We start from the raw sequence: 13,036 nt of genomic DNA on the forward strand, positions 1-13,036 counted from the left end.
TAGGGGAAAAGGGTGGAGGAAGCGAGAGAAGAAAGAAGAATAAAAGAAAAAGAAAAAGAAAAAGAAAAAAAAAAGAAACTATGTAGCAACTGCATAATTCGAGTATTGAATAAAAAATGAAGCGATAGCCGATAGTCGGAATAAGATCGATTTTTCATAGCCTACTGTGTTTTTACCATCGAAGCCGTTACGACGATGATACGCGTCGAGGAAGAAAACGTATCGTCGAAAGGTAAAAAACCTTAGTTTAATCCCTTTATTCCTGTCGAAATACGTCCATTTGTTCAGATCCATCCTTAATCGTCCATTTCAGTTAAATCTAAGGAGATAAAGAAGCGCCAAGAGTCGTATTTTTTTCGTGAAGACCTATCGCTCCGCGACATCTGCTCGACGAAATTAAATGTATGCACATTGGTTATAATCGGTCAACAGGCAGACCCGATATCTTTGAACTTTCTTTCGAAACTTATTTATTTGCAAGAATTATGGCTGATCGAGTGCAAGTTAAAGGTGTTGTTATACTTTCCTATCCCCCGCTACCGTCTATACTTTTCATTCCCCCTCTCTCTTCTTTTCTTTTCTTGTCTTTTTTTTCCCCTCTCCAGGACATATCCCCTTTGAAGGAATGCTCGAAATTGGAAAAGCTTTACGCTTATTCCAACGAAATCGAACGAATTCCAAATCTATCGAAGATCCCACGATTGGCAATTCTTTCTTTATCGGGAAACAGGATAGATCGTTTAACGGTATCAAGAGATATTTTTCATTTTTATTTCTCGTCAATAATTAAATTAACGGATACTATCGAAACGGATACCATTCGCATTCGCACGAATTTAATTCGGCAGAATGTCAGTAAGTTGGAGTACCTGAGGGAACTCAATTTGGCCGATAACAAGTTGAAAAGATTGCCAAATGTATTCACGAAAAATTGCAACTTGAAGTACGTCAATCTGGCGGGCAATCGGTTGTATCGTATAAAGGTACTGTTCACCCTTCCCAGAGAGAGAGACAGAGAGAGAGAAAGAGAGATTAGCTTTCTTCCATTTTCGTTTCCCGCAATTCTTGATTATATTTCAGGACATAAAAAGTTTGCAGCCATTGGAAAAATTGGAGTCGGTAGTTTTTAACGATCCGCTTTACGGCGACTGCCCTATGGCACGACTTTGCAATTATCGATCATACGTTATATATTGGCTTCCCCGAATAAACAGACTCGATCATTATCCGATAAACGACGCGGAAAGACATTGGATCGATTCTTTTTTCGAGTATACGTTCGTTTCCATCTTTCTTTCGTTATTTCCTTAATTTAACCGAGACCAAGGTGAAAATATTATTACGTAAGGAAGAAGATGATGCATTGCAAGGTGTTGCTGCACGATAATATAAACGTTTATTTCAAGTCGTTGAAGGACATACATGAGAAATATCAGGAAAAGGAGAAACGCCTTAAGAAGTTACTGCACGAGATCGGAACGTTGAGATTACAGGTGAGACCGTACAATGTCACTATCCTGTAACGTTTATCGTTAAACAGTCTAAAAGTTTCCAAGTGACGTTAAAAGAAAATGAAGAATTGATCGCTTCGGAGGGACGAGCGTCGTCGCTCATCGAATGTCAGGAAAAAAGATTAAAGGAGAGAGAAGAAATGGCCTCTCTGTGTTTTCAAGTAATAAACCGTAGTACGCGTTGTGCGCATTGTAAATACAACGTTGCGTTTAATATTAATCATTTTCGTTAGGTCACTTGTCGACAGTTAAAATTGCACATGCGCCACTGCGGTAATTTATATCTACGAGAACATAAAAACAACGGCGAGGGTTTAATGAAAATTTGTCAGACGACTCTGGAGGAATCATTGTGTCCTTTCGCGAATAAGTAAGACGTTCGAATTTCCATAAACGTATATTGCCATCAACGTTCCCCATTGATTAGTGTCACAGGTATAACGGGGATACTATTGTATCGGGTTACGGAGATTTTTCACAAGGAGATCAGCGAGTATCGTATTTGGAACGATCAAGTTGAGGATTTATGCAAAAACGAGAATGGTTCGAAGCTTCTAGCCATTGTACCAGGAGTACGAAGTATTCGGGAATGGCCGATGAACGTGCTCAAGCGCGGATTTTATAAACAAGTAGCGAAACTAATCTGTAAACCGCCGTACTTTTTTCTTTTCTTTTCTTCTTCTTCTTTTTTTTCTTTTTTTTGTTCTTTTTCTTTGATCTTTTTTTTCTAGAAAAGAATCCGCCTAACGAATTGTTCGGCCATTGCCGACCTTAAATTTCACGAGAAACTTTCAAAGCGAGAGAAGATAAAGGCAGATCCCTGCGAGAAACGAAGGATTTCTATACTTTTGCGCGTACCTTTTCATCGTTGTACCGTGACGTAAGTATCCCTATTTCTCGATTCGTGACAGCTTGAATCGCATCTGAATCGACGTACGCGCGGTTAAGGGAACGATACACCGACGAATTTCATCGAGCGAAAGCGAGGCAATGCGAGAACGTTCACCGACCGTGCCAAATGTACGTTCTGACGAGAGAAGCAAACTTGTCGGACGCGATATTCGTGGCCGAATACGAATATGTATTCGAGGTATTGAAATATCTGTAAGCGCACATACATTGTACGTTACGTACTGGGCGTATAATGAAAAAAAGAAAAAAAGAAAAAATCTTGTACCGCATAGAACGATTCGATCGAGAACGATAGGAGGGAGGAGAAAATAGAATGGGGTGCGATGATGCATCCACCGGCGTCCTCGTCGTTCGAACGTTTAACCAAACGCAAGATCTCGTTGTGCCTTAGAATCGACGAGGAGAAACTTTTGACATTGAGGAAGATATGTTTATCCGGGCAAGGTATAAAGGGCCTGCTTGAGTATTCACTCGAATTGCCGAACTTGAGCGAACTCGATCTTTCCTACAATCGTCTCGATGAATTTCCAAATTGGCGAATGATCGTTCACGTTAAGAAAATGAACGTCAGTTTCAACGACATACGGTCGATCAAGATGAAGGAAAAATTGTTCGCGTTGGAGGAGCTTGACCTTTCGTGGAATTGTCTGACGAAATGCAGAAAGAGTCTCGAAACGTTGAAAACATTCGTTCCGAGCCTAAAGACATTGAACCTTGAAAGAAATCCTTTCTCCGACATTGTCGAACGCGATAAAATTGTCCTATTGACCGGTATATACTTTCCCAATAGGACCGAGGATAACTCGTTGGAAGGTAAATCGTTGGTAAATGAAAAGATTTACGGCCTAAAGGTAATCCGCAATACTTTGGCGGAGCTTTACGATGGTCGACAAACGACCATTCCTATGTCCCACTCCCCGATTGGCCGGGTGCACCTGAAGAAGCCGTCGGTGCATTTGACACGATTACATCTGATCGACAATTGCATAACCGATCTCGACGGTCTTACGCAGGAACACTTGCCGAGATTGAAGTGCCTCGATCTTACGAACAATCTGATAACGTCCTTGCGACCGATGGGCTCATACAAGACGATAATTGAGTTTTATTGTGCCCACAACGAAATTAGGAGATTGCACGAAATCGAGAATCTTAAAAACTGGGAAAAATTACAAATCGTCGATCTTAGCTACAATCCGAACGAATCTGCGATTTCTTACAACGATTTTCTCATATTTCATTTGATCGATCTAAAGGTAATAATTTTCCACGTTAATTCGTTCAACTAAGTTCGCTTCTCGTTTATTTCCGATCTAACCTCCTCCCTCAGTATGTTTCCGGACAATGCGTGGAAAGGTCAAGCATCGTGGAAGCGAGAAACGTCCTTGGTAATATATTGGATCAAACGATGTTGCTGACGATGAATCTCGCTGAAAAATTGACGAATATCAGACAATTGGACATCGTCAGGTGTTCCATAAAAAAGGTCGCTTTCGAACGAGCAAACTGTTTGAAAAATCTTTGAAAATATTTTCCGTCGTTCTTTCACAGATAAATTTACCGTCGTATTTGTTACCTCACTTGGAGAGCTTGGATCTGAGTAGAAATCATATTATCTCCCTCGAGAGTCTAAATGCTCTTCCGAAATTGAAAACTTTACGTATGAGTTACAATCGTTTGGAGACCCTACATCCGGATAAATCGAACGATGCCTATGGCTTTTCAAATTTGTCCACTTTGTACTTGGATCATAATCGTATCGGCTCGATAACATTGGCCGACGACAGCCACGTATTCCCAACGTTGAAACATCTTTTTTTGCATCACAATAAATTGGCGAATGTACGCGGTACGTTCCGCTTCGTTTAATTTTCTCGTTAAATCTATTTTATATGAAAATCGATTAATACGGCTCATCCACTCGTTTCAAGACTTACGAAGGAATTCCAGCTTGGAAATTTTAATAATAGATCACAATAAAATAGAGACGATGGACGTCGATTCTTTCCACGAGGATAATAACATTGCCTGCTTGTCGATCGAGAGCAACAAAATCCAAGATTTGCGCTTCGTCCAAAAACTCTCGTCTTTGAAAAAGCTTCACATAGCCGACAATCTTATAGCGGTAAGCGATAGAACCTTGTACTACAACAAATTTTGAATCCCAACGTTCTTGCTCGATCTTTAATCGATCATTTTCAGAAGGAAAACGAGCTTGACTATTTAACGTCGTTGAAAAACTTGGAGGAATTGACTCTCATGGGCAATCCACTGTCGGAAACGATGAATTATTATAAATTCGCTTTACACAGTTTGGCCAGAATAAAAAGTATCGATGGATATAGTCTGTCGAATAAGACCTGCGGCTGCAATGATCCTTTCGCCTATGGATGCCTGGAAATGCAATCAGAAAACTGATCGTTAATCGTCTTAAAAATCAATGTTCATTGATATTAATCTCGAACAAATATACACGATAAAAATTCATTCCTTTAGTCATTCAAATTTTCTTGGAAGATCATAGATCTGTGTGATCTACGACGCGTAAAAAGAAATCTGTTTTATCGGCTGATATGTTTACGATTATAAACTTTCAAAACTTTCTAATCGGACATTCGGTCTCACGTGATACGCCGCTACGAATTTGATCGCTGCCGTCGTCAGACAGAGGCGTATATATTTTGCGTATGCGAGAAAGGTATTTCAAGATTTACAAGTAATTAATTGGCTCGTTGAACTTACACTTTCTTTCTTTCTCATTTCACTATTTATCGATTATTGACTTTAATCACAACACATGGATCGATAATCTGCGAATTGAGGTTACCACGGATTGGTAACGGTGCGAATCGATGCGAATTCTATCTCTTGAGAACGTGCGTTATTATAATCATTAATACTTTATATACGTATGTATGTACATACATATTATATATATATATATATATGTGTGTGTGTGTGTGTATATGTTTGTGCGAGCACGTATATTTCGTCATTTATTGTATACCTTTTCCTTTCTCAAGATAAAGCCCGACCTTATGCCCAGAGATGTATTTGACAAGTTGCATTGGACATAATTCTTTGTTGATTAATCTCTTTGTACACTTGTCATTTTTCTATCATGCGTCAACAGGTAGATATTACCTTATACATTAAGTTATACTATGTAGATTATGAATATATGGTTAAATTAATAAACTCAAAATCACTCTTTTAGGACAAAATAATAATATAAATAAAAGTAGTAAGAATAATGTAATGTCGCAAAATAATGGCCCAAAACTTTCTTCAATAAGCGACGTGGAATTACAACGAATAACAGAAGAGTTATTTCGAAGAAATACTTGTTGCATTTATGGAAATATAACTGTGAGTTATCAAGGATGGATAAAAGGAGATAATATAACGGATAATGCTCCAAAACCGTAGGATATCTGGAAATTTATTATTTTTTTTTCTTTTTTATTTTTTTTTTTTTTTATTTAATTTTTTTCTACTTTTGACTTTTATACTTTTATCTTCAGATTATTGAGAGTTTCGTCAAACGTTTCCTCACACCCGACAATAAAAAAATTGAACAAACTCTTTGACAATTATGAATTAGATATCAGCAAAACAGAAGTTGTGACGAGAGAAGAAAGCGCGGAGGAGGATGAGTTCATTGATGCTCTTGCATCGTCGGACATAATAACATCGGTTATGAATTTTCTTGCTACAAAAGGATACTTCGCCATGAATCCGCAAACGTATAAAACTATACTAAAGTCTATTTGGTTTCATCCTTACTCACGAATTAAAGGGTCGATTGGTAGTTCAGGATTTGAGCATGTATTTTTAGTAGAGAAAAAAAAGGATAACAGTATCGTCGGCCTACACAATTGGATCTATTTTGCTAAGCAAGAATCATTAAATAATCTCAATTATCTCGGTTATGGGCGCAAAGTTCTTCTCGATAATGTCAGTTATTTTTAAAATGAAAATCTTTCTCGTATCTACCTACTATACTCGTTAATAAAGAAATTTCCTTTTCCAGAAAGCTGCACTCGCAAAATTACATTTCAATTATAAAGAGCAATATAAAGCGTCGACTATGTTCATTGGAACATTACCAGAATTAGATATGGCAGTTTATACGCTATGTTTTTATGCCAGACCAAATGCAAAGTGCAGAATCTCCTTCGCTGGGCATAAATTTAATATCCAAACGTATACGTGGCAACGAAATAATGAAAATTTCGTTGGAGCAGCATTTCCTCTCATCTGATGACGACGACGACAACGATGACAACGACGACAACGACGATATATAAGAAAAATATATGTTCTCCGTTATTATTATTGATAAAGGTACTATAGTTTTTTTTGCTTTTGCATAATGATGTATATCTACGCACGCACGCACGCATACATGCACGTATCAATTGTCAAAACATCCCTTAATTTACTAGTTGGGCAACAAATCAGATCAGGAGTGAAAAATACTGTACTATAAAAAAATTATGAATTAGGAATACTATTACGATTAATCACGTGTATGCAAGAGAGTATTATGTTAAATCGATAATGTCTTCATGATGTTTCATTTTACTTGATTTTTCTCTTTCATTTTTTTCTTTAAATGCCTTCGAGACCGCATTTGTACTTGTATCAGCATGTTTACATATATGTAATAGATTTTCAATGCTATTATCAAGAAGCACATCATTTTCATCATTGATTTTCTCATGCATTTTAGAGAACCTAGTTTTCTTTAAGGGTATAGAAGTATCACTGTCCAAGTTCCTTAATTTGGAATAGTTTTTCGAGCATTCATTATCCATTATCTCTACGATCGAAGAAGACGCATCGTTCTTTTCTATATTACTCTTTGATACAATCTGTTTAAGGAAGATAAAGAAATTATAACGATAGAAAAATGAGTAATGAAAATAATAAATTGTAAATAACGTTCTTTTCTCTTGTTGACATACATGTTCTCTGTTATGCTTTGTCGGAGAAGAAATTGTATGCGTCCTCTTCTTAACAACTGATTTTTTTAACGTAGCACTAACCAAGCATTCCTCTTGCGTAACTTCATCTTTTCCTTTGACATTTTTCAGTGTGCCCGTAACCACATGATCGGAACTTTCTGCAATACCAAGAATCTTTTCGAGTTCGTTGACTCTCGTTTGTAACGCCAATTTTTCTTTTTTACAATTTGTAAACTCTTTGAGTAATCTGAAAAGATTAAAGTTTTAAGCCGTTTTAGCTGTTTCTTCTTCTTTCCTTTCTTTTTTTTTCCTCTCCTCTTTTCCTTCCTTCACAAAATTACCCAATGAAAGAGAGTTCGCTCTATATAGAGGGAAATGCATTATAGTACCTGTTGTTGGAATAACATTGTGAAGATGTCATAGTTAATTTGGCATGTTCATCTTGAAGATTCTTCATTTTAATCTTTAAACATTTGATCTTGTTCAAATTAGATATAGTTTCTCTAAAGCAAGAAATAAGAGACAATAGTATAACAAGGAAATAAGAGAGAGGGAGAGGGAGAGAGATTCCTTGGACGCGCGAATATTTCCAAATGCTTACTTTTTCATGATGGTTATGTATGTCAGAAGAGTAGCAGGATCTTTATCCCTTCCAATTATATCTTTAACGTCTTCAATTGGTGCGTCCAATAACATTTGTATACTAAAAGAAAGCATAACGAAGGATATAAGAAAGATTCTAGATAAAATTCATATTGGATTGGAAAAGAAGCATAAAATTAAAGTTTAATAAACTTTGTTACTTTCTCAGTTCTTCAAGTTTTTTCTTCAATTGTATAATTTCTTTCTTGGCGCTTTCATATCCCACGAGTTGTTCCTTAAAATATTTGGTCTGTTCCTTCAACGCATATATAGCAGAGTTTTTCTCTTTGGTTTCGCTCTCCAATTTCCTTACCTCCCTTCTCAGGCCTGCATTTTGTTTCTCTAACGTACTGTTTTTGGACATGAAATAATTTATATCCTTTTCTTTCAACAGAATTTGAAACTTGAGGCTCGCAAGTTTATCTTGGGTATAAGGATCACTTTCCACCGTAGTTTCGTTCGACACAGTCAGATATAATCTGTGAATACGATTGTGCGTTACTTTTTCCCTGCATTGTGGGCAAGTTTTTGACCTATAGAATAAAATGATGAAAATATGTAAGAGAATCGTTTCGGACTTGGACCTTGGATTTATTTATGTGTTCTAGAGGAGGTGCTTACCTCTCTAGCCACTGGCTAAGGCATTTAAAATGAAAGACATGTCCGCATCTTGTATAGAAAATATCATCAGGTTGTGTAAGTAAATCACTACATATGACACAAAGAAAATTCATTTTTTTTAAGAGAGGATACTATTCGACTAGGAACTGCAGGCGCGAAGACGTGTGATCGAAATGCTTTATGATTCTAGCTCATTTATTTCGGTCAAATATTATTTTCCCTCTTCGAAATTTATTTCGCGATGGATAATCGTTCTCTCAGTTGGGATGAGTAAAAAAGGTTAGGGCTTTTGTACGTCGATGAACCGTTGCTGCGACGATCATATTTCAAATAATATCACGGGAAAAGTCGATCCTAACCGAGCGACCGATAAACATACATCATACCATCATCATCATACATACATACATACAACATACATACATACATACATACATACATACATATATATATATATATGTTTATATACGTTCGTTTTGTATAATAACTAATAATATCGCGTGTTAACGATATCGATAGATAGTTTAGGGGGAACAGAGAAAAGAGTGAGAGAGAGAGAAAAAAGGAAAAGAAAAAGAGTAAATCGGAAAGAAATGAAAGAACGGCGACGACCGATAATTTGGGCGCGACAGTCGAGCTCTTTTGAAATTTCCCGCTGATTCTCTAAGATTCTCTAATCGCTAACTTCAGGATCGTTCGAACGAGTCGAGTGAATTTAAAATGGCAAAGAAAAGAAAGCCAATGCATTTCAATAAATTATAATAAGATTTGAAAATCCGAAAATTGCAATATATCAAAATAACTCGTGAAAATCATATTTTGTGTTTGCAACATTTGAAAGGAGAGACGAATAAGTTGGTTCGATCGATCGATCGATCGATCGATCGATCGATCCATCGATCCAAACTTTAGGTCCGAGATTAACGAGAGGTTAAAGATACGTTTAACGGCATAAAATCGAAAACTTTCTCTCGAGGAGAAATGCATTTTCAAAGAATAAAAGAAAGAGAGAGAGAGAGATAGAGAGATAGAATAACGAAGGGTAATATTAAGGACCAATCGGTATAGAAGAAGAAGAAGAGGGAAAAAAGAAAAGTGCCGATTGGTCAAGCGTAACACCTGTCGATCAGGCTCTCGGCAAATCGAAGAGGTATAGGGAACGTTGCCCTTGACTAGCCTTTCTAGGGAATCTAAAATAGACGTACGGAGCGTTGGGATAGACGAGGATTGGCCAACCTGTCGTGAAAGACGTAGAATCGATAGGGACGAGGGTTTAGGTTGCTTCGAAACTTCGGGAAGAAAGTAGTAGCGCAGAAGTGGTACCTTCTCTTCGAATGATAGGTACGCGTCTACGACGCTCTCGTAAAAACACTAGACCGGTCGGTGTCAAATTTTCGGAACGTTTCGCGTAGATGCGCGAATAAAGGAATCGTGATCGGTTTTTCGAGGTGACAAAAGGGCAAAAACGACGAATCAGCGCGGCTTTAACGGTAAGAAGAATCGTTAGTTCTTTGACACACGAGCTAGCTACTAGGTGTTTCCTCTTCGAGATCCACGTAAAGAATTGTTCTCTCGATCGAATGGCATACCGGCGATGGCTGCGATAATTGCGAAATAATTTTCGCATGGATCACGTCATCTCCCCTTGCTCCCTTTTTGCTCGTAAACGAGCATTATCTCTCGACCATGGCTAAGCTTAACGTTCTTAATATCGGCTTTTCCCTAACATTAATATTTCCTTTTTCATATTTCGCGCGATGGACGACGAATCATTAACGAGATACTTCTCTTTTCCAAAGGATAACCTTGAATTTCTGATCGATATCTCGCGCGTTACGTTAATACTACGCGTTAACTATTAACGACACTAGTAATAATATTAGTTATCGCGCATAAAAAAAAATTGCATATTGCAGGGAAAATAGATATAAGGAAAAAGCATTCGGCGGTGTCGAGGGGAATGGAGGGGAAAAGCGAGGTCGAAGCAGCAGTGTTTTTAGCGAAACATTGACGAAAGGTGTCGTGGGGGTGTACGTACGTTAGAAACGTCGTTCGTACCGCGTTTGATTTCGCGCTCATTTTCATCGATACCCTACGATGCTGGCCGAGCTCGAGCGAAAATTTCCGAACGCAAACGTAAGTTTCGCTGGACGTTTGTCACGCACGTCTAAAATGGTAGGAAAGTAAATAATACCTTCAGTTTATGAACTCTCGAGATGGATTAAAATATCCATCGAAATGGTAAGAAATCGTGTGTGCTTCTTCTTCTTTTTAGGATTTTGCTCTGACGGTGCTTTTCAAACCAAAATTACGTTATCCTCGAGATCGAGTTAATGGAAAAATTGTACTCGATATTGGCTAATACCTTTGGATGAATATAGTTTGATACATTTTTCGAATCGTTTATCATGTACACGATAGCTGAACTATATCGACGTTGGATAGAGTCAGCGGAGCAGGAAGGAGAGGAAAAAAATATCGTTTGGGAGTATCGCGCGGGTCGCTTACGCGAGTCCAAGAGAAGAGATCGATCGCACGTTTGTTTTTCAGATCTACGGTAATAAGAAGCAAGGGACAGGCGAGAGGAAGGGGCGAAGCCAAAAGGCGGGACAAGAAAGATGGGCGAGCGTGACACCGCGTGCGCGACGCGTGCCAATCTTCCTCGGCATTTGATCGCAGCTGATTAATTAACGACAATAGCACGTGATCAAGAGCTGACAATAATATACTCGCTTCCTCTTTCCTCTGGATCATTATCGCGCATCGTCGGAATTTTTATTACGCCTTTGTCTCTCTCTCTCTCTCTCTCTCTCTCTCTCCCTCTCTCTCTCTCCTCTCTCTTTCTCTCTCTCTCTTTCTCTCTCTCTCTTTCTCTCTCATCATTTTTGTCCTCTTTATTTTTTTTCTTGTCATCGCAATATTTATATCAATCGAGTTGATCTCTTTGATTTATTATTTCACGTACGAACGTTATATTACCTACAAACGCGTATTATAAATGATTAGAAATAAGTGCATGTAAACCATTTGTTTGCACTTGTACGCGATAGCGATGCCACTCGCGTACAAGTCGACGATAAACGTAGACCAGCGAGTTCGATTCTTTTTTTTTATTTGTCGTTAAACAATGCTCTCTCCGCCCTCCCCTCCCGCTCTTTAAGCATATATGTCATATGCAGGGTATAGTCATCCTTAGAACGAACTTTGAATCGAGCCAGTTTCATTTTCTAAGAAAGTAAAGATCTCGAATGGATAATCGGATTCTGATTCTAACGATGACGACCCCGTGGCGTTCGAGCTAGATTCGATAGCCGTTATCGCTCTTTTCACTGGGTTTTAGAAGAGACAAAGAGAGATCGATTCCGAGTCTTGGACTCTGGAATCCACGACGTCTTGGCCACATTTATTATTGACGTCAATGACTATCAGTAAATTTGACGAAAGAAATCGAGGGAGAGAGAGAGAGAGAGAGGAGACAAGCGCAAGTAGAAAAAATCGATCTTTCTGCAGGAGTAGGAGCAAACGTAACGATTTCTACTGAAATTCCAAAACAAAGTTGAAAGTTTAGGTGCGTCTATCGAAGGAACGATAACGTTCGAGATAAAGACGAATATATTAGTTTATTGTACCTAGTTCAGTTTCATCATTTTGATTCGTCGAGTCTTCTCGTCTTATCGTCGAGTCTTTATATTCTCTCTCATTTTTCGCATTTAAATTGTCTTATCTATCGGCGGCACGATTTATGTACAATTTCGTTTTCTCTCATTTTCTTCTTTTTACTCGTGCCCTTTTATCGTGCCCACCATCGTTCATTTCGGTAATAACCATCTCTATTCATCTCTTTTTCGCGTTGCGTATGATTTCGAAAGAAACTCGTATTCTTTTATAGGAACCAGAAAAAGAATCGGAAATATCATCTTCATCGTCAACATCGTCGACGTAATTATCATCATTTCGAGAGAGAAAGAGAGAGAGGGAGAGGGAGAGAGAGAGAGAGGGAGAGAGAGAGAGAGAGAGAGAGAACGGGAAAGATGAAAAACACGAGGAGGAACGTGCTTTTCGAGAATGAATCGCGATAGAGAGAGAGATAACCCTACGTTTCTCGGTGGTAGGCGAGTTTCTTTTCGATGAAATGCGTAGGAGCGATGAGGCGAGGAGGGTACTTTCTCGTGTTTACGGTGAAGGAAGCGGCGGTGGTCGAGAGGTCGCGGCCCCGTCATTGATATCGTCCTAGGAAGAACGTACTTTGGACCAATTCGCGAAAACAAATAAACCACATTCGGCCTTTGCTTCGGTACCGCTTCGATCAGGCATCGCGGTTAAATGCTTTTTTCTTTACATCCCTCTCCTCCCTCCCTCTCTCTCCCTCCCTCCCTCTCT

The 13,036-nt window shown here is 38.5% G+C and overlaps 3 protein-coding genes and 1 long non-coding RNA gene across 11 annotated transcripts; 3 read left to right on the forward strand and 1 right to left on the reverse strand.

Annotated features, from left to right (window-relative positions):
* Positions 1–300: 300 nt before the first annotated feature.
* Positions 301–2,528, forward strand: LOC146872481 (uncharacterized; the record flags this gene model as incomplete). The annotated part of the gene is made up of 5 exons (XM_085662004.1): positions 301–600; positions 849–983; positions 1,054–1,271; positions 1,349–1,672; positions 1,745–2,528. Coding segments are annotated over 4 exons (828 nt in total), but the record flags the coding sequence as incomplete, so codon positions are not given.
* A 107-nt stretch (positions 2,529–2,635) lies between these two features.
* Positions 2,636–7,667, forward strand: LOC118442198 (endoribonuclease Arlr). 7 transcript variants are annotated; one of them, XM_085661977.1, is made up of 6 exons: positions 2,636–3,679; positions 3,754–3,909; positions 3,975–4,272; positions 4,355–4,548; positions 4,626–5,332; positions 5,447–5,557. In XM_085661977.1, exons 1-5 carry the CDS (start codon positions 2,747–2,749, stop codon positions 4,839–4,841), a joined length of 1,797 nt encoding a protein of 598 aa, XP_085518103.1. In that variant the 5' UTR covers positions 2,636–2,746; the 3' UTR covers positions 4,842–5,332; positions 5,447–5,557. The 7 variants fall into 7 exon arrangements, with proteins under 7 accessions (XP_085518103.1, XP_085518104.1, XP_085518105.1 ...); XM_085661978.1 differs by having other exon boundaries at positions 4,626–5,299; XM_085661979.1 differs by having other exon boundaries at positions 4,626–5,121.
* On the reverse strand, positions 6,742–10,298 carry LOC118442219 (uncharacterized). Of its 2 annotated transcripts, XM_085661982.1 has the most exons (7): positions 10,246–10,298; positions 8,657–8,743; positions 8,197–8,568; positions 7,995–8,096; positions 7,783–7,896; positions 7,394–7,640; positions 6,742–7,300 (listed from the first exon to the last, which is right to left on the reverse strand). In XM_085661982.1, exons 1-7 carry the CDS (start codon positions 10,281–10,283, stop codon positions 6,971–6,973), a joined length of 1,290 nt encoding a protein of 429 aa, XP_085518108.1. In that variant the 5' UTR covers positions 10,284–10,298; the 3' UTR covers positions 6,742–6,970. The 2 variants fall into 2 exon arrangements, with proteins under 2 accessions (XP_085518108.1, XP_035723456.2); XM_035867563.2 differs by lacking the exon at positions 10,246–10,298 and having other exon boundaries at positions 8,657–9,635.
* LOC146872482 (uncharacterized) lies at positions 9,841–11,200 on the forward strand. Its single transcript, XR_014983115.1, has 3 exons — positions 9,841–10,146; positions 10,573–10,792; positions 10,932–11,200. It is a non-coding gene; the product is annotated as an uncharacterized LOC146872482 (long non-coding RNA).
* Positions 11,201–13,036: the final 1,836 nt, after the last annotated feature.

This window comes from Vespa mandarinia, chromosome 16 (assembly GCF_050613455.1).
Source record: "Vespa mandarinia isolate Hongniang chromosome 16, ASM5061345v1, whole genome shotgun sequence".
Classification (NCBI taxonomy): Eukaryota; Metazoa; Arthropoda; class Insecta; order Hymenoptera; family Vespidae; genus Vespa; species Vespa mandarinia.